The 20980-nt window shown below is 43.7% G+C and overlaps 1 protein-coding gene across 1 annotated transcript; it reads right to left on the bottom strand.

Annotated features, from left to right (window-relative positions):
• Positions 1 to 1595: 1595 nt before the first annotated feature.
• On the bottom strand, positions 1596 to 13461 carry FASLG (Fas ligand). The gene is made up of 4 exons (XM_040358614.1): positions 13108 to 13461; positions 6983 to 7031; positions 6111 to 6158; positions 1596 to 2474 (listed from the first exon to the last, which is right to left on the bottom strand). Exons 1-4 carry the CDS (start codon positions 13363 to 13365, stop codon positions 2077 to 2079), a joined length of 753 nt encoding a protein of 250 aa, XP_040214548.1. The 5' UTR covers positions 13366 to 13461; the 3' UTR covers positions 1596 to 2076.
• Positions 13462 to 20980: the final 7519 nt, after the last annotated feature.

The following is a 20980-nucleotide window of genomic DNA, read 5'->3' on the forward strand; positions in this document are numbered from 1 at the left end:
ATATATAAGAAAACTTTTTTTTCCTCAGTTTAGGACGATACGTATTCTTCTACCTATTTTTAGTAAAAAAAATCGCAATAAGCGTTTATCGATTGGTTTGCGCAAAATTAATAGCGTTTACAAAATAGGAGATAGTTTTATTGCATTTTTATTAATTATTATTTTTTTACTACTAATGGCGGCGATCATCGATTTTTTTCGTGACTGTGACATTATGGCGGACACATCGGACAATTTTGGCACATTTTTGGGACCATTGTGCTGAAGGGGTTAAGTGTGATCTCATATGTGTTTCTAACTGTAGGGGGGCAGAGCTGGACATGTGACGTCATTGATCGTGTTTCCCTATATCAGGGAACACACGATCAATGACAGCGCCACTGTGAAGAACGGGGAAGGTGTGTTTACACACACCTCTCCCCGTTCTTCAGCTCCGGGGACCGATCGCGGGACTCCGGCGGTCCCACGGAGGTACGTGATTGTGCCCAGCCATGCCATTCTGCCGACGTATATCGGCGTTAGGTGGTCCTTAAGTGGTTAAAGTCCAACTTCTTTAGTTTATAGCTAGTCTATTCATATGTAGTACAAGGACCTGCCGTACTGCATACAAATTTAAAGGTGTTTAGGTTTGGCCTCATATAATATGGTTTTGGTAAATTGAAAGAAACATTGTACAAGAAAATTGTAGAATGTATGGTCATACAATTTGGCCATTGTTAGCACCCCTGTCAGTGTCAAATGGGTTGTCTCAACACTCTAGTTGCCACTTTTGAAAGAAAGAAAGTTGAAAAATAACAGACTTTCTGGCAGGATCACCAGGTAAAAATGGGGGGGGGGGGCGGGACTAATGCAGCCACCACATTTAAGGATTGGAAAGCTGCAATATATTACATTTGTGCGTTTGGGTTTAGATATGCCTTCAGCACATTCTGGATTAGTGCTTCAAGCTACAGTATATATTAGGCCGTGTACACACGACCGAGTTTCTCGGCAAAAACCAGCAGGAAACCGGTCGTGTGTACATTTTCGTCTAGGAAACTGTCGAGAAACTCGACGAGCCAAAAAGAAAGCATGTTCTCTATTTCCTTGACGGGAATGGAGAAAATTGGCATGTCGAGTTTCTCGCCGGCTTCACAAGGAACTCGACGAGCAAAACGATGTGTCTCGCCCGTCGAGTTGTGTGTACGAGGCCTTACTCCTTTGTTCAAGTCTTCTTTTAGAATCAAGAAAAAGGAGATGGGACTATTACGGTGCTTGGATAAATTAGTACCATAACAATGAAACTTCTTTTACATACCTATATGGCAGTGGTCTCCAAACTGCGGCCCAAGGGCCAGATGCGGCCCTTTGCTTGGCTTTATCCGGGCCTTGGAGCAGTATCCCTCCCACTGATACGAGACACTATTCTGACATCTGACAGTGGAGCACCATTTCTCCCACTGACACCACTAATGGGGCACTATTCCTCCCTATGATACAGACGATGGGGCACTATTGCTCCCCCTAATACCATATGTTAAATTTAGCTGATGCCAGGAGAATTTCCACCCCCCCCCCCCCCCCGCTTGCCAAAGTCTGGCCCTCCAAGAGTCTGAAGGACAATAAACTGGCCCTTTGTTTATAATGGAGACCCCTGCTATATGGCATTTGAGAAGATATATAATGAAAGTCAATATTGGAGCGCAATTTTTAAAATAGATGCAATTTATGTAATAATCACAAAGGTATATTTCAGATCAACTGTCCATCAGCCAAACTTTATTTATATCCTTATTTCCTGGTTTTCTTGGATATTTTTTGTAGTCAAATTCAAAAGTTACATTTTTGATAGGTAAAGTGCTGTTAATCAAAAAGTTGAATTTGTTTTCCAACAAAATTCGATCTTTTGTTCCATTAAAACATGGAAACTAAAAACATCTTGTAAGTCATCTGCCAACAGGGAAGATAATCAGATTGAGAAATGCTACTGCATACCTCAAGTGGTATAAACAATTTCCCATATACAGGGAATGAGTTAGCTGGATGTTACCTTCAAAAACTGTTGTCATAGAGTCTATTGTAAGACCAGATAGATCTTCATAGTTTGTAAAGGCCAAAAAAAGATTTTTCTTCATCAGTACTGACTAGTACGACGTCAGAAACATTGACATACAAGACATCAGCACGAGTGAGGTTAAATACTGCGCCAAGGTAACTGTGTCTTGACCAAGTGTAATGCGACTTGCAGATGAGCTGTTCTGTACTTTCCATGAGTTTCATCACACCTGGATATCGGGATGATTTTTTGTAGACAATATGTGTCAGTTCCAAAGTATCTTTAGGGCATTCTGTATGTCTAAAGTAGATGGAAGAATATAAGAAGTGTAGTCCAGTTTCATTCACCACTAATCCTCTGTTCTTGTACTGAATGCCATTAGTAAAAGCCCGTCCTTTACTGTCTTCCCAATCTAAAGGCAAATTCGAACACTTTTTTGCTGAAATTTAAAATAAATAGTTAATAAATGATAACCTATACATTTTACTTTACATCATAAGTTATAGTCTGACCTAAACCAAAGCCTTTAAAGCAGAATGCTAGCCATAAAGTTAAAGCGGAGGTCCGGCGTAAAAAAAAATAATAATTAAAAGTCAGCGGCCACAAACACTGTAGCTGCTGATTTTTAATAAGGACACTTACCTGTCCAGGGTGCCAGCGATGCCGGCAGCCGAAGCCGAGAAATCGCTCAGGTCTCAGCTGCCCCGCCGCCATCCTCGGTGAGGAAATCAGGAAGTGAAGCGTTGCGTCGCATGCACGAGCCACTTGGCGCTATGTGAGTGGGCGAATGTCTCCTGGGACACACACAAGGTCCCAGAAGACACCGCTCCCCATTTACCAGGAGGCAGCACGAGGAGGAGAAGAAAGAAGACCACCGCGGACAAGGAAGTGGCAGATTAGGAGATCCTAGTAACAGGATAGCCTTTTCGGCTATTTTTTTTTTTTTTTTTTTTTTTAGGACGGACCTCCTCTTGAAACACAGAAGATTAGAGTGTTTTTATACCTGCCAAAATAATTATATTTCTGACCACTGAGCCCTCAGATTTATACAGCCTTATCACAATGGCACAGTCTGGTGTATGACACCACATTCTTTTTTTTACAGTTAAAGTATACTGCATTCACAACTGAAGCAACAATACAGGAAGATAACATACATTTCTCAGGAAACCCCTCCCTCCCACAGAGCTGATTGTTGTTTGATTGGCCACTGGAAAGCCTCCTTTCCTAGAGGCGACTTGAAGTTGCCTTGTAAGTTGCCTGATGATTCATACTCAAGTCGTGTCCAAGTTGCCTCCCAAAGTCGTGCTGGAAGTTGTGTTGCCCCTGTGTGAATGGGCTCGAAGTGTAGCACTATGGTTACATTTAATGAAGGTACAACATTTAGAAACTCACATGGTTGATGATTAAAACAGGCACATCTAAGTATGCAGGCATCTAGGGTAAAGCTGTCCACAAAGACCATTCTCCACACCGCCATTGATGTCATCCCTTCCACGAGCGGTTCAAGCCTTGCTTTTGGATCGCTCTACTGCAGGGAAGTCTTTCCGGTCACATTTGCAGACTGACAGCGGTGAGAGACGGCGGTGCGGGGGAAGGTCTATGTGGATTGCTTTACCCGAAATGCCTGCATACGTAGATGTGCCTCTTTTAATCATCAACCACGTGAGTTGCTAAATGTTGTACCTTCATTAAAGGGGTTGTAAAGGTACAATTTTTTTTTCCTAAATAGCTTCCTTTACCTTAGTGCAGTCCTCCTTCACTTACCTCATCCTTCCATTTTGCTTTTAAATGTCCTTATTTCTTCTGAGAAATCCTCACTTCCTGTTCTTCTGTCTGTAACTCCACACAGTAATGCAAGGCTTTCTCCCTGGTGTGGAGTGTCGTGCTCGCCCCCTCCCTTGGACTACGGGAGAGTCAGGACGCTCTCTACGTTGCAGATAGAGAAAGGAGCTGTGTGTTAGTCTGCGTCCTGACTCTCCTGTAGTCCAAGGGAGGGGGAGAGCATGACACTCCACACCAGGGAGTAAACCTTGCATTTCTGTGTGTAGTTACCGACAGAAGAACAGGAAGTGAGTATTTCTCAGAAGAAATAAGGACATTTAAAAGCAAAATGGAAGGATGAGGTAAGTGAAGGAGGACTGCACTAAGGTAAAGGAAGCTATTTAGGGGGAAAAAAATTGTACCTACAACCCCTTTAAATGTAACCATGGGCCAGATCCTCAAAAGAGATACGGCGGAGTAACTGCTGTTACTCCATCGTATCCCTTGTCCTAACTTTGGAACTGATCCACAGAAGCAGTTTTCCAAAGTTAGGCAGAAGATCCGGCATGTGTAATTGAATTACACTGCCGAATCTTAGGATGCAGTACCGCATCCGCCGCTGGGGGCATTTCGAGTCGAAATGCCGTTTCTAGTATGCAAATTAGCACTTAAGGCGATCCACAAAGCTTTCCAGCTTAGTTTTGTCGCCGTAAGTTTTAGTTTGCAAGTGTAAAACTAGGGCTGATGTTACAAAGTGTAAACTAGTCACACCATGTAAAAGCCCATTCCAGCGACGGCATTTGGTATGCATTCCCGAGGGAGAACTCCACGGCAATTTGTAAAAACAAAACCGGCATGGGTTCCCCCCCAGGAGCATACCAGGCCCTTAGGTCTGGTATGGGTTGTAAGGAGACCCCCCTACGCCGAAAAATCGACGTAGGGGGTCCCCCTACAATCCATACCAGACCCGTATCCAAAGCACGCTACCCGGCCGGTCAGGAAAGGAGTGGGGACGAGCGAGCGCCCCCCCCCCTCCTGAGCCGTGCCAGGCCGCATGCCCTCAACATGGGGGGGTTGGGTGCTCTGGGGCAGGGGGGCGCACTGTGGGCCCCCCCACCCCAGAGCACCCTGTCCCCATGTTGATGAGGACAGGACCTCTTCCCGACAACCCTTGCCATTGGTTGTCGGGGTCTGCGGGCGGGGTGCTTATAGGAATCTGGGAGTCCCCTCAAATAAGGGGGCCCCCAGATACCGGCCCCCCACCCTAAGTGAATGGATATGGGGTACATCGTACCCCTATCCATTCACCTGTAGGCAAAAAGTAAAAGTTATTAAACACACAACACAAGGGTTTTTAAAATAATTTATTATTCTGCTCCGGAGGCCCCCCCTGTCTTCTTTATTAGCTCTATTACCAGGGGGGGCTTCTTCTTCCACTCTCCGGGGGTCTTCTTCCACTCTCCGGGGGGGGTTTCTTCTTCCGCTCTCCGGGGGGGGCTTCTCCGGACTCCGAGGGTCTTCTTCCATCTTCTCACCTCTTCCGCTGTTGACTCGGCGAACCCCGGTTCTTCTGCAGATGTCCGGTGCCTTCTTCTTCAGCGCTGGCTGCCTGCTATCTTTGTGTGTTAGCTCAAATTCTAACAGGCAGCCGGCGCGGTCTTCTGTGACGTCAGGGTCTTCTCTTCTGTTCTTCTCCCCTCTTCCGATGTTGCCTCGTCGTCTCTTGTCGCTGTAATGATGGAAGCGCGCCTTGCATCCCATTTATATAGGCATCACCGTCCCATCATGCTCCGGTAGGTACCCACGCGCATGCGCAGTACGGCCGGTGCGGGAGCGTGCCTCATTTGAATGGGACTCGCCCCATTTGAATAGGAACGCCTTGCGCCGGCGGAATTTTAGTTACACAGCCTGAAATTTCTAGAAAAGTGCTTTGTGGATCGGGCACTTAGGTAGAAATTTTAAGGCAGTGTAACTTAAATGGGATTTTTTAAGTTACGCCAGGTTTTTGTGGATCTGGCCCCATATTTCTACAATTAGAGGCGCTGCTCTTCTCTTTTATGCTCTGTAGCTCCTGCTGGATTTTGCTTCTAATCCCTTTGGGGAGGCTGACATTTGTGGATGGACATTTTATAGTTACACAACTTATCACATTGCTATAATCTTTTTATATGGACTATATACATTTCTTATGGGAAAATGCGCTTTGATATACAAGTACTTTGGATTACAAGTATGCTTCCGGAACAAATTATACTTGCAATCCAAGGTTTTACTGTACTTAAATTACATTGAAAAAAAAAACATAATTTACCTGTTACATGGGCAGCTTGTCTGCTTAATTTTTTCTCCGGGGTTCCCCCTACAGAAAGAGGAACAGCAATGTTCAGTCTTGAAAGGAACAAGTGGGTAGATTCAGTAAGATCGCCGTAACTTTGCGGCAGCGTAGCTTAAGGAATTTAAGCTACGCCGCCCTAAGTTAGCGAGGCAAGTACATGATTCACAATGTACTTGCCTGCTAAGTTACGTCGGCGTAGCCTGAATCGGCGGGTGTAAGGGCGCCTAATTCAAATGTGTTGGGGGGGCGTGTTTAATGCCAATGAGGCTTGACCTCACGTTTTTTAAAGTGCGCATGCACCGGGCGCCTACATTTCCCAGTGTGCATTGCGGCTACGTACACCGCACGGGCCTATTGATTTCGACGTGGATGTAAACGACGTAAATCCCGATTCGCAGACGACTTACGCAAACGGCGTAAAAAATTAGAATCTCGCGGCGGGAACGGCGGCCATACTTTAACATTGTTATTCCACCTAATAGGTGGAATAACTTTAGGCCTGCTAATGCCTTACGGAAGCGGCGTAAAACTACTGCGGCGGCCGGGCGTACGTTCGTGAATCGGCGTATCCACTCATTTACATATTCTACGCCGACCGCAATGGAAGCGCCACCTAGCGGCCATCCGAAAAATTGCAACCTAAGATAGGACAGCGCAAGCCGTCTTATCTTAGTTATGTTTAAGCATATCTCTGTTTGAGCATACGCTTAAACATACGTGGGGCGTAGATTCTGAGTTAGGTCGACTTATCTACTGATAAGTCAACCTAACTCTACCTGAATCTACCTAAAGGTGTTTGTATTAGATTACCAGTAGCGGCTCAAAGTTTATACACTGGAATATCTCACCTATTAACTTCTCTGTGGAAGGACTCAGCATTGAGGCAGCATCACCAGACTAGGGAGAAAAGAAAGTACAATAGGTTTAATTTAGTTACATATCTTTTAAATGTATATGAGATCAATAGGTTAGTTAGGCCTTCTACATAATGGGGGAGATTTACTAAAACTGGTGGAGCGGTGCATAGTACCCAATCAGCATCCAGGTTTCATTGTCAATACTTAGGCTGGCCATACATTATACAATTTTCTTGTACAACTTTCCTTTAGATTTACCAAAACCATATAACATGAGATCAATTTGTATGCAATCAGGCAGGCCCTCATAGTTGAAGGTAAATCTAAAGAAAATTTAATAAGAAAATTGTATGGTACAAGTTAGAAGCTGATTGGTTACTATGCACAGCTGCACCAGATTGTGGGCACCCATTTAGTAAATCTCCAAACATGACCACACAGGGGAAATCCCAGGACCACGTATTGCATTTTAGGGGAAATTATTGTCTATACTTGGCTTGCAGTGCTCTACTGGAATAGCTAAAGGACCAATGTGTAAAACGTACTTTTTAGTTATGCTTAGTAAAGATTTGCTTACACTCATAAATGTGGATTAGTATACTTCAAGGTATGTTGTGTTTCATTGCAGTCCAGCTATGAATAAAGCCCTGTACACACGGTAGGACTTTTGGCCAACCAACTTCAAAATCTGCAAGTTTTCTAATTTGTCTGACTGTGTGTACGCTCCATCGGACCAACTTTTTCGGGTTTCATCCAACAAAAAGTTGGGTCTGCAAACGGACCAACTTTTCGGCAACAAAAGTCCGATGGTGCTTTGTGTGACTGTGTGTACAGCAATCCAACCAACTTTTGGACAAAGTGCAAATACAAATGCTGAAAACCAATGTTAAAAGCAACAAACAATAGCAGAAGTTAACCAAAGGGTGGCGGTAAAGAGCAGAAAAGACCAAAAAAAAACCTGTGATGTTAGGAAACTTTTAGAAAAGTTTGCAGAAAAGTCTGACTGTGTGTATGCTATGGGTGTGGCCGGACAAATCAATTAGGACAAAAATCCAAGGGAAATTTTGTTGGATGTCCTACCGTGTGTATGAGCCTTTAGAAACCAAATCTACATTATATAATTTATGCCACACTACACTGGCCCTCCAACATGACAAACTCCCTAAGGTGCAGAATATTTCACTCCAGGGCTTCTCCTCACCTTTATGATTTAAATCTTATGATAAGTAAATAAACTGTTCGTATAGGCTCTCATTTTTCCAGATCATTGTATAGCTAGTAGTAGTTAATTACATTCAGTTGCATTTGTTCTGATAGGCCCCTTTCAAATGTACTGTCCAATCATGCAGACCTGATTGGACCCTCCAGTCTCTTCTATGGAGCAGCAGATGTCAGCGGACACATGTCCATTGGCACCCGCCGCCATAAACAGATGGATGGCGGTCCTCAGGGCTGGTGCAAGGATTTTTGACACCCTAGGCGAAACCTAATTTTGCCACACACACCCTGACTCCACCCCCTTTGCCCTGCCCATGTATAGCCCACCTTTTTAATGAAGCGCCCATGAAATGCAGCCTCATCAGCGCCCATCAAATGCAGCCTCACCTGCGCCTATTCAATGGAGCCTGCAAGCGCCAATTAATGCAGCCTCACCAGTGCCCATCAATGCAGCCTACCAGCGCCCATCAACTCAGCCTCACCAGTGCCCATCAATGTAGCCTCACCAGCGCCCATCAAATGTAGCCTCTCCAGCGCCCATCAATGCAGCCTCACCAGCGCCCATCAAATGAAGCCTCAGCTGCGCCCATTAAATGCAGCCTGAAAGCGCCATTCAATGCAGCCTCACCAGCGCCTATTAATGCAGCCTACTAGTGCCCATCAATGAATGTTTTCTTGCTTCCATTCATTTGGGAGTCGGGACACAGTCCTCCGTCGCCACTGCGCCTCTGACACTATGTGCGAATGGAGCGGTGGCTGCCTACTGATGCTGAGACTTAGTTGCATGTTGCAGAGAGAAGAGAGTGGGAACACCAGTGACCGAGCACCCCTAGGCAGCAATGCACCCTAGGCGGTTGCCTAGTATGCCTAGTGGTACTGGCAGTTCTATTATAATCTGTCTGGCAGATTAGATGGCATCGGATAGAAACAGAAAGATGGTTCATTTCCATCTGATTGCCCTACAGAGTAGAGTAGAACAGGTTTGTGTCCGCTCTGCATAACGGAGCAGACATGGACCTGTCATCCGCCTGCTCAGCAGGGATCAGCAGAGCAAGCGGATTCCGTTTTTTTTTTTTTTTCTTTTTTTTTTTAAGTGTATTTTGTGCGTGTACTCGAGAGAGGAGCCGGACTGCAGGAGTGGATTCCGTTTAGCGGAGGTGCCCATGTGAAAGACATCTAATGCTGAAGACTTTTTGCAGCTTATCAAAGCAGCTTATTCAGTTCTAACTAAAGAAGCAGCTTGCATATGCTCCAGAATCCCTTCAACCCAAGAGAACAAGTGACTACTAATAGCTAGTTAAACTGTTTGCAAGAGTTCATCAAGCAATTTAAATCATCTGACAATTAACACAAGGTTGCATTACAAATATATGAAGGTTTCCATTGCTGACTTTTTTCTCAATCATACTCCAAAGACATGCTGGTAGGTAAATTGGATCTCGTCCAAATTGGCCCAGTATATATGTATGTGTATGTGTGTATGACTGTGTGTCCCTATTGTGTCATGATCCTACGGGGTAAAAATGACCGCACCAGCCAAGCAGATACTGGCTGGAAAAAGCGCCCAGAGGCGATTCAGTTTGCATGCGTTGCGCTATACAAGTCATTCATTCATTCATTCATATTAGAGACACAAACTGAGAACAAAAATGCAAAGACCTTTCGCTACTGAACCATTCTGTGACTTATTGAAGTCAGACACAGCCAATCATCTAGCATTTTCAGAAGAAGAAGGCGAGCTGCGGCAGGTATACTTTAAGCAAACTCTTTGTAATGGTAGATTGGGAGAATCTGAAGAAGGTGAGCATGGGGTAGGGCAGTGATGGCGAACCTTGGCACCCCAGATGTTTTGGAGCTACATTTCCCATGATGCTCAATTACACTGCAGTGCATGAGCATCATAGGAAATGTAGTTCCAAAACATATGGGGTTCCAAGGTTGGCCATCCCTAGTGTAGGGTCTCATTGAGGTTGATCTTTTTGTGAAAGCTTAATTAAACAAGCTGAAGTTAGAGGTTGAGGAGCTACCATGCAGAGCTGCACCAGATTTGGCACTCTCCAGTTTTAGTAAATCAACCCCATTGTGTTATGGTAGAAAAAGCACCATGGTCCATAATAGACTCCAATCACTAATCAATAATGATCATTATTTGTCCTAAAAAACATTCTTTTTCTCCAACAGGAGCTGGAGAGATCTTAAAATAACAGGAACATGGCTAAAAATAATAATAAATGACCCCTCATGGGGAATGTTAACTGTACTTATTCATTTCTTTATTTACATATTTGTATTATATACATCACCTTGCTCTTAGAATTTTGCTCCTTGCCATTTTTCTTGCTGAATTTTTGCACATTTATTATAAAAATCCTATCTTCTGTAAACTACATGTGCAACACTAAAGCCTGGTACACACGATTGGATTTTCCGCAGACAAAGCGTAGGACTTTTGTCCGAAGGGCGTTGGCCATGAACTTGTCTTGCATACAAACGCAAAGAATTGTTGGCCAACAAACACTAAACTACGTGTTTTTTCAGCTCTTTAGCACCAACCTTTGGGCAACTTCTGCTAATGTTGTGTTATGGTTAGCATTGCTTCTGAGCATGCGTGTTTGTACTTTGGATTTTTGTACACACGATCGGATAATCCGACAACACATATTTGTTGTCGGAAATTTTTAAAGCACACATTTGATGTCGGAAAATCCGACAACAATTGTCATACAAATGGTCGGATTTTCCTACAAAAGCCTGCCATCACACAATTCCCGTCTGAAAATCCGATCGTGTGTACAGGCCTTTAAAGTATCACCATCCAGACATGTTGTACACATGTGCATTAGTTTTCGTCCGAATGCATTTTCATCCAAATTTCTGGGATTTTCGCGTTCGTTTTAACAAACGTTAACGAACGTGCAGAATCCGAAATCCGACTTAAAAAATGCTTTATTTTCTTTTTGTTATTATATATATAGGTAGAAGAATCGATGTGACGGTAACAATAGCGATCTGTGTCCATCGAACCTGCGGTTCAAGGTGCCTAACCTTACTCTATTAGTCCAAGATTAAAAAGATTCAACATTATAGAGACATGAAGATTTGACATAGAGAGAAAAGATTAGACATTATAGAGACATGAAGATTCGACAAATCAGCTAAAGACATACGATCGCCGCGAGCGGACATTTATGGTAAAAAGCTCTGCCCATAGGCTATAGAAGAATTCTAATGTTGGTTGCCTAGTAATAATAATTAATAAATATAATTATTACTAGTCATACAACATTAGAATTATACTATAGCTTGTAGGCGGAGCATTCGACCGGAAATGTACGATCGCGGCGTCGTACAGTTTAGCTGCTTCGTCGAATCTTCTTAGAACATTCGACAGACACCATAAGCCTTCAAATGACAGATTCAACCTTAATTAATTCGGATTTTCTGACAAATGCATGTTTTACTGAAACAAAAACTAATTTCGGGAGTAACTAAATAAATAAAAATTTTCGGATGAAAACTAAATTCCGAAATTAAATATTTCAGTGTGCACGTGTCTATTGAACACCACACCTTAACTATACACTGTAATTATTCAATTATCGCATTTAAGGTAATAATTGTTCATGGTAATCAAAATATGCGTGTCAATGATATAGAGTGGAACCTCGGATTGCGAGTACCGCGGTTAATGAGCATTTCGCAATACGAGCACTGTATTTTTTAAGATCCTAACTCGGTTTGCGAGTGTTGTCTCGCAAAACGAGCAGGATTCTAGCCAAAGCAGTATGCAGTACCACGCTTGGCCTGAGGTGGGGGGCACTGGAGCCGAGCGGTGCTGAGCTTCGTCGACCGGAGCTGATCGGCCCTGTACGGAAATGCATGGAAATGTCCTCAAGCCTTTATGTGTGTTTCCGAGGCTCTCCGGCACCCCCCACCTCTGGCCACATGCAGTATTGCATGCCATTGAAGTCAATGCGGAACAAATTATCTTCGTTTCCATTGATTTCAATGGGGAAACTCGCAAGTACTTTTGATTACAAGCATGGATTATGCTTTTAATCCGAGGTTCCACTACTCAAGGATTGTTGGCTTTAGCACTAACCTCAAGATATTTGTTAACCATAACACTAACTCCATGGAGATAATTGTAAATATCTATAATAACTATTGGACTGCAGGACAATATCATCTAGACAGACTCAACAGCAGTGCTACCGTTAGAATCACCTAAGACCCCTAGTCCTCATAAATTCATAGGTACTTCAGACAAGTCTGTTGGCACTGCAGAGGACTTCACAAGCCATGAAAAAAACTACCATCAACAGGTGTGACTAGAAAATGAATATGCAAAAATCTCAATGAAGAGAGAGACATTTACAATTTAAACAGACACCAGTGTCAATTCAGAAAAGCTAACACAACTGGATGAGGGTCTTTATTTAACAAAAAAAAAAGCTTGGTTATTTCAAAGATTTTAAAATTATAGTTACATGGTTAAAATAAAGTTCCTTATCCTTGTGTTAAAGCTTCATAAGATAAATCTTATCTAATGCAAACCTGTAACATAAGAGCACAAAATCACAATAACAATGAATGACATTCAGTGGAAAATAAAGCCCATTTCATTAGCCCACGGAAACCAGATCCTAAAAATTATTTGCTTTCATTTCAAATTTGCACAGTTTATTAGATTAATAATATCAGCCCTAGGAGACTAGGGAAACGTAATACACTTGCCTACCTTAGATGGAGTTCCCCATTAAAATGATCTACATTCAGAGCAAGTTAAATGAATTTTCTTGTGTTATATGCATTTTAAACGTATTGAGGAACATGCTATCCAACACATATACCATATTTCCCACAAACAATTAAAAATAAAATAAAGCATGTTGTACCTCTTTGACTCGATCAAGTTCCTTCTGCAGCTCCATTATTTTATAAGTACCTATACCCACTCCAACCAATGCCAGGAGAACCAGAAGAAAAACGATGAAGAGATACAAGCAAGTTCCATCTTTGCGCCTCTTCTTCCTGAAGTCTGGAAAAGGTGGTAGAGGTGGTGGGTACATGGATGCATGGGTCAAAACTGGTGGTCTTTGAGCTTGGTTTGTCCAGAAGACTGGATAGCCCATGGGTTGCTGCATATGGTCCATCTTGGCTGTTGCTGATGTAAATGAGTCTCTGTAACTCAAGCAAGCATGTACTATATATTTCACAAGAGGAAGAAGAAACTGTGGTTCCCTTTCTCACTTTCAGCAACTATATAGGATTAATATTGTTGCTCCCCGCCTTCTCACAGCTCATAAGTGTTCCACCTACTCGTCACCACTGTTCTTTCCTTTCATATACAAGACTACAGAAATACAACATCCTTTTGATTTGTACTGCGCAAATTATTAATGTAGGATGTAGAAGCCATATAAGCCAGTTTGTCAGTCCACAACAATAAACTAACAGTCCAAACAATGCTGTGGGTGACTGACTTATGCAGTTTGGTTTTTAGCTGATTTAATTGATCATATAATAGAAAGGTGCATACATTTCATTTTTTTATTTATTTTTTATTTTTAACAAAATACCTAACCTAATACTTACCGTAATTTTTCTTTCCTGGTGGACTCCATGGCAACCTACGTGTGGGTTAACACCACCCTCTCCAATGCTATAGGATGCCATTCCCATAAGTTTAAGCTCACAGCCAGAGACTGTGATCCGTAACTAGCCAACTCTTGACCGATGTCTGGGAACTCCATCTGCCATGGAGTCCATCAGGGAAGGAAAATTATGTTAAGTATTTGATAGAAAAGCTTTTGTTTTCCTGGTGCTCTGAATGTGGGCAATCTCTTGATCCTCATGAAACACCGACGTGACTTTAGGATTTGAATCAAGTATGGGTAATGGCACCACCCTGTCCGGAAAGAAAGTAAAGAACGGTTCTTTATGGCTGAAGGCCCCGATCTCTGATACCCTCCTGGCCGACGTGATGGCTACGAGGAAGGTGACTTTTGCGGAGAGATCTTTAATAGGAGACTGGTTGGTTTCCTTGACATTAAGACCTGAGAGTGAGTCAAGAACAAGGGGGAGATCCCACTTGGGGAACCTCAGCCTCCTCTGGGGCTTGAGTCTTGCCACCCCTCTGAAGAATTGGCAGACCAGAGGGTGAACGGCCCATGGTACTCTGGAGAAGGCTGACAGGGCTCAGATTTCTCCCATAGACTCTATTCGTGCTTGCCCTTCTTGAACTCATGTGAGTGAAAATTACACCTAACGCACAGCCAAGGGTTTGCAGCCTCTCCCTCTCAAGAACCAGACTATCAGTCTCAATAGCCCTGGGCAAGGGTAAGAGGTGCCAAGTCTAAAAAGCTGAGCTGGGTCAGGAGGGTAGACCATGGCCTGTTTGGGCAGTAAGGAGCTATTACCACCATCTCGTCGGCTTCTGCTCTGAGTTTCTGCATAAATCTGAGGATTACTGGGAATGGGGGAAAGGCATATGCCCTGCTAAAGCTCCACTGATCTGTCAGGGCATCCACTCCGAAGGTGGGCTGCAATGGCCCTGGTTGTAATACTTATTGATCTTGAAATTGCAGGGGTATGCGAACAGGTCCACTTCGGGATCGGCTACCAAGGACAAAATCCACCTGAACGTCTCCGGGTGAAGTGACTATTCGTTGTTGTCTAGTTGTACGCGAGACAGGAAGTCCACCTGGACATTCTGGGCTCCGGCAACGAAAACTGCAGGGATATTGGCCAGGTTCTTCTGGGCCCATGACATGATAGGCTTGACTTTTTGCAGAAAATTGGAGCTCCAAGTCCCCCCTTGTCTCTTCACATAGGAGACTGCTGTAGTGTTGTCCATTCTCAATAAAATTGATTCCCCTTTCAGGAGATGACTGAGGGCCTGAAAGGCACCCAGGCTCCAGGACGTTCAAGCCCAGATTGTGGAGACGGGCATACCACCTGCCTTGTGCCAGCTATGACCTGCAATGAGCTCCCCATCCGGCACCGCTGACCATGACCCACAAGACGGGGGCGATGTAGCCACCAGAAGAGTGTCATGACTGTCGTTATGCAAATTAGTTGGTTGCTGTCTCCTGATTCCCATTGATGCTGCAGCCAGAACAGTACTGAATTGTGAGAGGAGTCAGGTGTGTGTTTAGGGATGAAGGTGGGAACAGTTTGTGGGGTGTTTTATATCTTAAGGCAGGGAATGCTTTAAGGCTAAAAAACAGTTAGACTTTGGAACCAATTTAAAGGGACTTTTTTCAGGCAAAGCCGGATTACTCACAGGTGACATATACATTTGCCTGGGGGCCCATACACATACTGTAGAAATGTTAGCTTATGCTGTGTGATCAGCTGACTTTTTTTATGTTTACCAAAAGTGATTTGAGTGGATCACTTCTGCCTGCATTCTGCCACCTGCCTGCTTCCAGCTCTTCTCTTTGACTCCTAAGTGTTGCCCTTCCAGCAAACTTCAGGATTCAAGTATGGGAACAAGACTGGAACAAGATTATATTACAACGTGAAATGCATTGGATTAGACGCTACCACACCCCCTGATCTCAATGAGGCTGAAAGCTTTAGGCTATTTCTAGATGGCTTTCTGGGAAAACTGATTAAAATCATTTTGTTCCTACTCAGGATTTATGGCTACTCCATCCTACTGGTGTATTCTGTGGCCTTTTTTTCCTTTTTTATTTGATCCATCTAAGATTTACCTCCTGCAGTCTTTCTATTTTTGGTTTGTGGCTATGGGTGGAGACTATCCAAAGTTAATGTATGGGGGTTTTATATATTTTTTTAATTTGTATAAATTTGTGATGTATGCCTGCATATGCCCCGGGCATATTTTCATGTAATCTACAAAAGCATTCTGTATATATTTCTTTGTGTATTTAATTTTCTATCATTATGTTTTCTTTGAAGGGATTGTGGCTTTTCTTCATCTGGACTATCCATACACATACCACTGTCATCACAACATGCCTGGCACACCCAAGCCCCCTGGCTCTGGTGAGGGCACTCCTTCCTCCCATTCGGTCTGGCTGTTCTTATCGCCTTCTGCTGGATGGAGGGATTTATTTTGTGTCAGGGTTTTTAGTTTTTTCCTTTTTAGGTGTGTTTTTTTCATTTTTTATATTTTATGTTCTTGCTTTTGCAAATGGACATTGAAGATATGGCCTATCTCTCTTTGCCCCTAGGGGCCTTCACCCAGTCAGGAATTGCCAATCGTTTTTTCGGCAGGAGGACCTCAAGGTCCTCATACCATTCTGATATTTGCCCTTACGCCACCACTTGGTGGTTGTTTTGGCTTTGAATCCCACTGCCGCTTTTATTTTTTATTTTTTATTAAATACCACCAAAAGACAGTTTTATCTGTCTCCAAAAAAACATAAAAATGTATTTGGGTACAGTGTTGCATGCCTGAGTAATTGTAACTCAAATTGTGACAGCGTTGAAGGCTGAAAATTGCCTGGACTGGAGTCACAGTGCTACCTTTGTGAGCCCACAGGCGAGTGGGTGAAAGGGGATCCCCCAGAGCGTGTAATCTAAGGGCCAGCCGGTATCCTGCCAGGGACCCCCTCACGAGGGTTTGGGCTTAGCTGCGTAGCAGATCTGTGACAACTGGAAGGGGGTGAAAGTGCCCAGACTTGAAGTGGTTAACTAAGTTCCCCTCCAATGTTTTATGTTTCACCATTTCATCGCTATCCCAGAATTTTAAAACTGATGGGTTATGATATTTCCTAAAGTGAGTTTTTGAAAACCTGTTCTAACATTATACATATGCTCTATTAATCTTTTCTTTAAAACCCTAGTGGTCCTACCTATATACTGCAGGCCACATGGGCACTGCAATAAATAAACTAGGTGTGCTGAAAGACAAGAATACATTTCATTATTTCATTCCTTTCTCCTTTTTACATTATTCCTTGTCCTGTTACATGCTTGGCACCTCCCACATTCATAAAAACCTTTTCATTAAAATCATAATTTATTTTTTCTTAAGGTGGATGAAGGCCCATTTTTAGTGCTTCCTCTTGTATAATTATCAAATAAAGTTTAGCACACATGTTCACTAACCAAACATCCTCTGATAGTTTAATCTTTTCCAGACAAATTAGAAATTGTTTAGTGTCCTCTTAAGTAAGCTTTTTTATCCCAAAATAACTATTGCTGGAAAAGATTTAAATATTACAAGATTTATGGTTAGTGACTGCGGATGTGTGCTCACTTTATATGATAATTACACTTGAGAAGGCACTAGGAGCAATAAAATGGGCCCTTGGGAAAAGAGATATCCCAAAGATAGAAAATAAATGTATTGTTTACTTTGACACACAAATGTTTTTGGAATAAAGGGGATTTTTTGTTGGTCATATGACAGGGACAGCTATGGGAGCCAGATTTGCCATGTGCATATCAAATATATTGGCTAATAGGAGGGGATGAATAGTTTTAAATTATATTTTTATGGGTGCTTTATAGATATTGTTTTTAGAGTCAGAACCCTCTTTATTTATTAGCTTGTTTTAAAAGAGTTTGAAATCTTATATGTCATATATCTTGAGGAACTTGACTGGCCTGCACAGAGTCCTCACCTCAAGCCGATAGAACACCTTTTGGGATGGATTAGGGCAGAGACTGTGAGCCAGGCCTTCTCGCCCAACATCAGTTCCTGACCTCACAAATGTGCTTCTGGAAGAATGGTCAAACATTCCCATAGACACACTCCTAAACTTTGTGGACAGTCTTCCCAGAAGAGTTGAAGCTGTTATAGCTGTAAAGGGTGGGCCAACTCAATATTGAACCCTACAGACTAAGACTGTGGTGCCATTAAAGTTCATGTGCGTGTAAAGGGAGGTATCCCAATATTTTTGACAATATAGAGGTAGATTCAGATAAAATGGTCTATCTGTCCGCCCGGCATAACGTATCTCAGATACGTTACGCCGCCGTAATTTAGGACGCAAGTTCTGTATTCAGAAACAACTTGCGCCCTTAGTTACGGCGGCGTAACGTATCTGTGTCGGCGTAAGCCCGCCTAATTCAAATGTGGATGATGTGGGCATGTTTTATGTATATTAACTGTGACCCCGTGCACTTGACGTTTTTTACAAACGGCACATGCGCTGTTCGTGAAAAAATCCCAGTGCGCATGCTCGAAATTCCGCCGCAAATCGTCCTTGCTTTCAACGTGAGCGTAAATTAGGTCCAGCCCTATTCGCGAACGACTTACGCAAACAACGTAAAATTTTCAATACTCGACGCGGGAACAACGGCCATACTTAACATAGGATACGCCTCATATAGCAGGGCTAACTATACGCCGAAAAAAGCCTAACGTAAATGACGTAAGAAAATGCGCCGGCCGGACATACATTTCTGAATCGGCGTATCTAGCTCATTTGCATATTCCTCGCGTAAATCTATGGAAGCGCCACCTAGCGGCCAGCGTAAATATGCAGCCTAAGATACGACGGTGTAAAACACTTATACCGGTCGGATCTTAGGGAAATCTATGCGTAACTGATTCTATGAATCAGGCGCATAGATACGACCGGCCGGACTCAGAGATACGACGGCGTATCTGGAGATACGCCGTTGTATCTTCTCTCTGAATCTACCCCATAGTGTGTGTGTGTGTATATATATATCTCTATATATATATATTGTAATAGTGAGAGTCCCTGTCACTATGAAAAGGGAGCAAAAATGGACACAGAGTCTGCATGTCAGCGGACTGCAGAACTACACGGCATAGTTTTGAAACGGTAAAGCACCAGTCAAGCAATGGCTCAGGAGAGCATGAGTCTGCATCAGTATACCAGCCCTGCGTTTTCTGCAAACATATCGGTTGTCACCCCTGGCAACAGTGGCAAGAAGTTTGTGTGGCCTGCAAGGGGTACCAATGAGCATGAGGAAAGTAAAGATGTGTATTATGGCCGCTTATGTGAAGTAGTCATCCCAGGAAGGACACAACAGTCTGTAACCACCATGAGGTGTAGCCAACCATCTTTGGAGTGCTGGTCTGCTGTTAACCCTAGCAACAGGAATCCTGTGTTACATGCAGGGGGTGTTGGTGGGTCTGGAAAGGCTGCAGTGTTTCTCCATGACCACATGAAAGATTGAGCCTATGGAGACACCACAGATAAGAGACAACGCACTCAAATGAAGGCTATGACAACGGCTACAGGAATTGGTAAGACTGTTGCAGTTTATGGGACAGAACCCAATGAAGCGAAAGTGTTTTCAGCGGGGAGATCCGCAGTACAGGTGGACTTGCTACAGTGTGCTACCCAGAGTAGGGGGGAGGCACAGGGTAAAGCAGGACTAAAGACGATAAAGGACATGGGGACTCTGTATGTGCCTGGTGGAATCCAGCAGAGTGCTGGAAGAACTGTACTAGGGGTGACCAAAGAAAACCGTATACCATGTTCCCTAGTGACAGAGACAGGTGCTGTGGGGTTGCCCAGCGAAACCTCCCAGAAGCCCACAGTGTTGGAGCGGAGGGTTTCCCAGGTCAGCGGTAGAGCAGCTCAAGTGGGTAAGGGACTATCCACAATAGCCACAGCTATGTCTAAGTGTCATGATGATTCTCTAAATGTTGAGAAATGTATTTCTGGAAATGTCCTATTTGAGAATAATATTGGTGATATGTTTACTAAAAAGGATGGGAGTAGGATATCTTCCATGACCACCAGAGGCAGAGCTGCAGGGTTGTCCTTGGAAACCTCCCGGGATCTCCCTGTGTTGGAACTGGAGGTTGTCCAGGACCGCTCTGGCACTACTCTGGGGGAACAAGGAGGCACTGCACCACACAATGAGAGTGTGTGGGTGCAGACCACCCGCCTGGTATGTGACCAATTTGGTGAAAAATGTATTCATCCTGTAAAAGCTAGTAGTGTAAAGCGGGATGTGATGGTAGCGCCACCAGAACAATCTGGTCAAAATAGTGTATTGCACCCTGCGGTTTGTGGCGAAGCATCGTCCCAATGTGACATAAGTGAAACTGTGCTTGTACAATGTGATGCGTATAGAGATATCAAATGTACTGTATTGGGTAATGAGTCCCAGGTTCCTTTGGTGCCTCTTGGAATAGGTGATGCAGCGCTGCAGAGTGCCTGTCAGGGAAGTACCACTGACTGGGACAGCTGGGCCAAACAATTGATAGCCATGCTGGATAAGGCTTGGTTACATAACACAGATGTGGACATAACACCCCCTATGCCCAACGGAGGGACTGCAGGGTGGCCAGTGACCAAGGGCGTGTTGGCCCCTGCAGAGATTGATTCCCTCCAGTCAGAAGGGACGGTTAAGGGCGCATGCATGGCAGTTGTGTTATCCGCAGCCCAACCGTCGGAAAATAGTGAGCGCAAAAATGGCAATGTGACTTATGACCTGCAGCGGCTCACTGATGCTGTGACAGAAGGGATAAATGTGAGATGTACATCTGACGGCGCTCCAGTTGAGCACCAGGCTGTGAAGACCGATACCGCCAGTTCGGTGGAGGTCGCTATAAATGTCCCTATCTTTCCAGCTTCAGTGGATGGGCCCCTCCACATCATCGATAACGGAAAAGTCCCTAGAAAGGTCTTGTATGTAGACGTGGGTCGCATTAAGATGACTAAAGTTTTGTTGAAAATGCTTGAAGTTCAAAAAGCACATCTGCTGTACACTTGGGTGTCTCCACCGTGGTCGGACAAGGTAGTACTGCGTAGTACCAGTAGGTGGAGCCAAGTAGTACAGGCTATGCTTGATGTTAATCAC

The sequence above is a fragment of the Rana temporaria genome, chromosome 7 (assembly GCF_905171775.1).
Source record: "Rana temporaria chromosome 7, aRanTem1.1, whole genome shotgun sequence".
Lineage (NCBI taxonomy): Eukaryota > Metazoa > Chordata > Amphibia > Anura > Ranidae > Rana > Rana temporaria.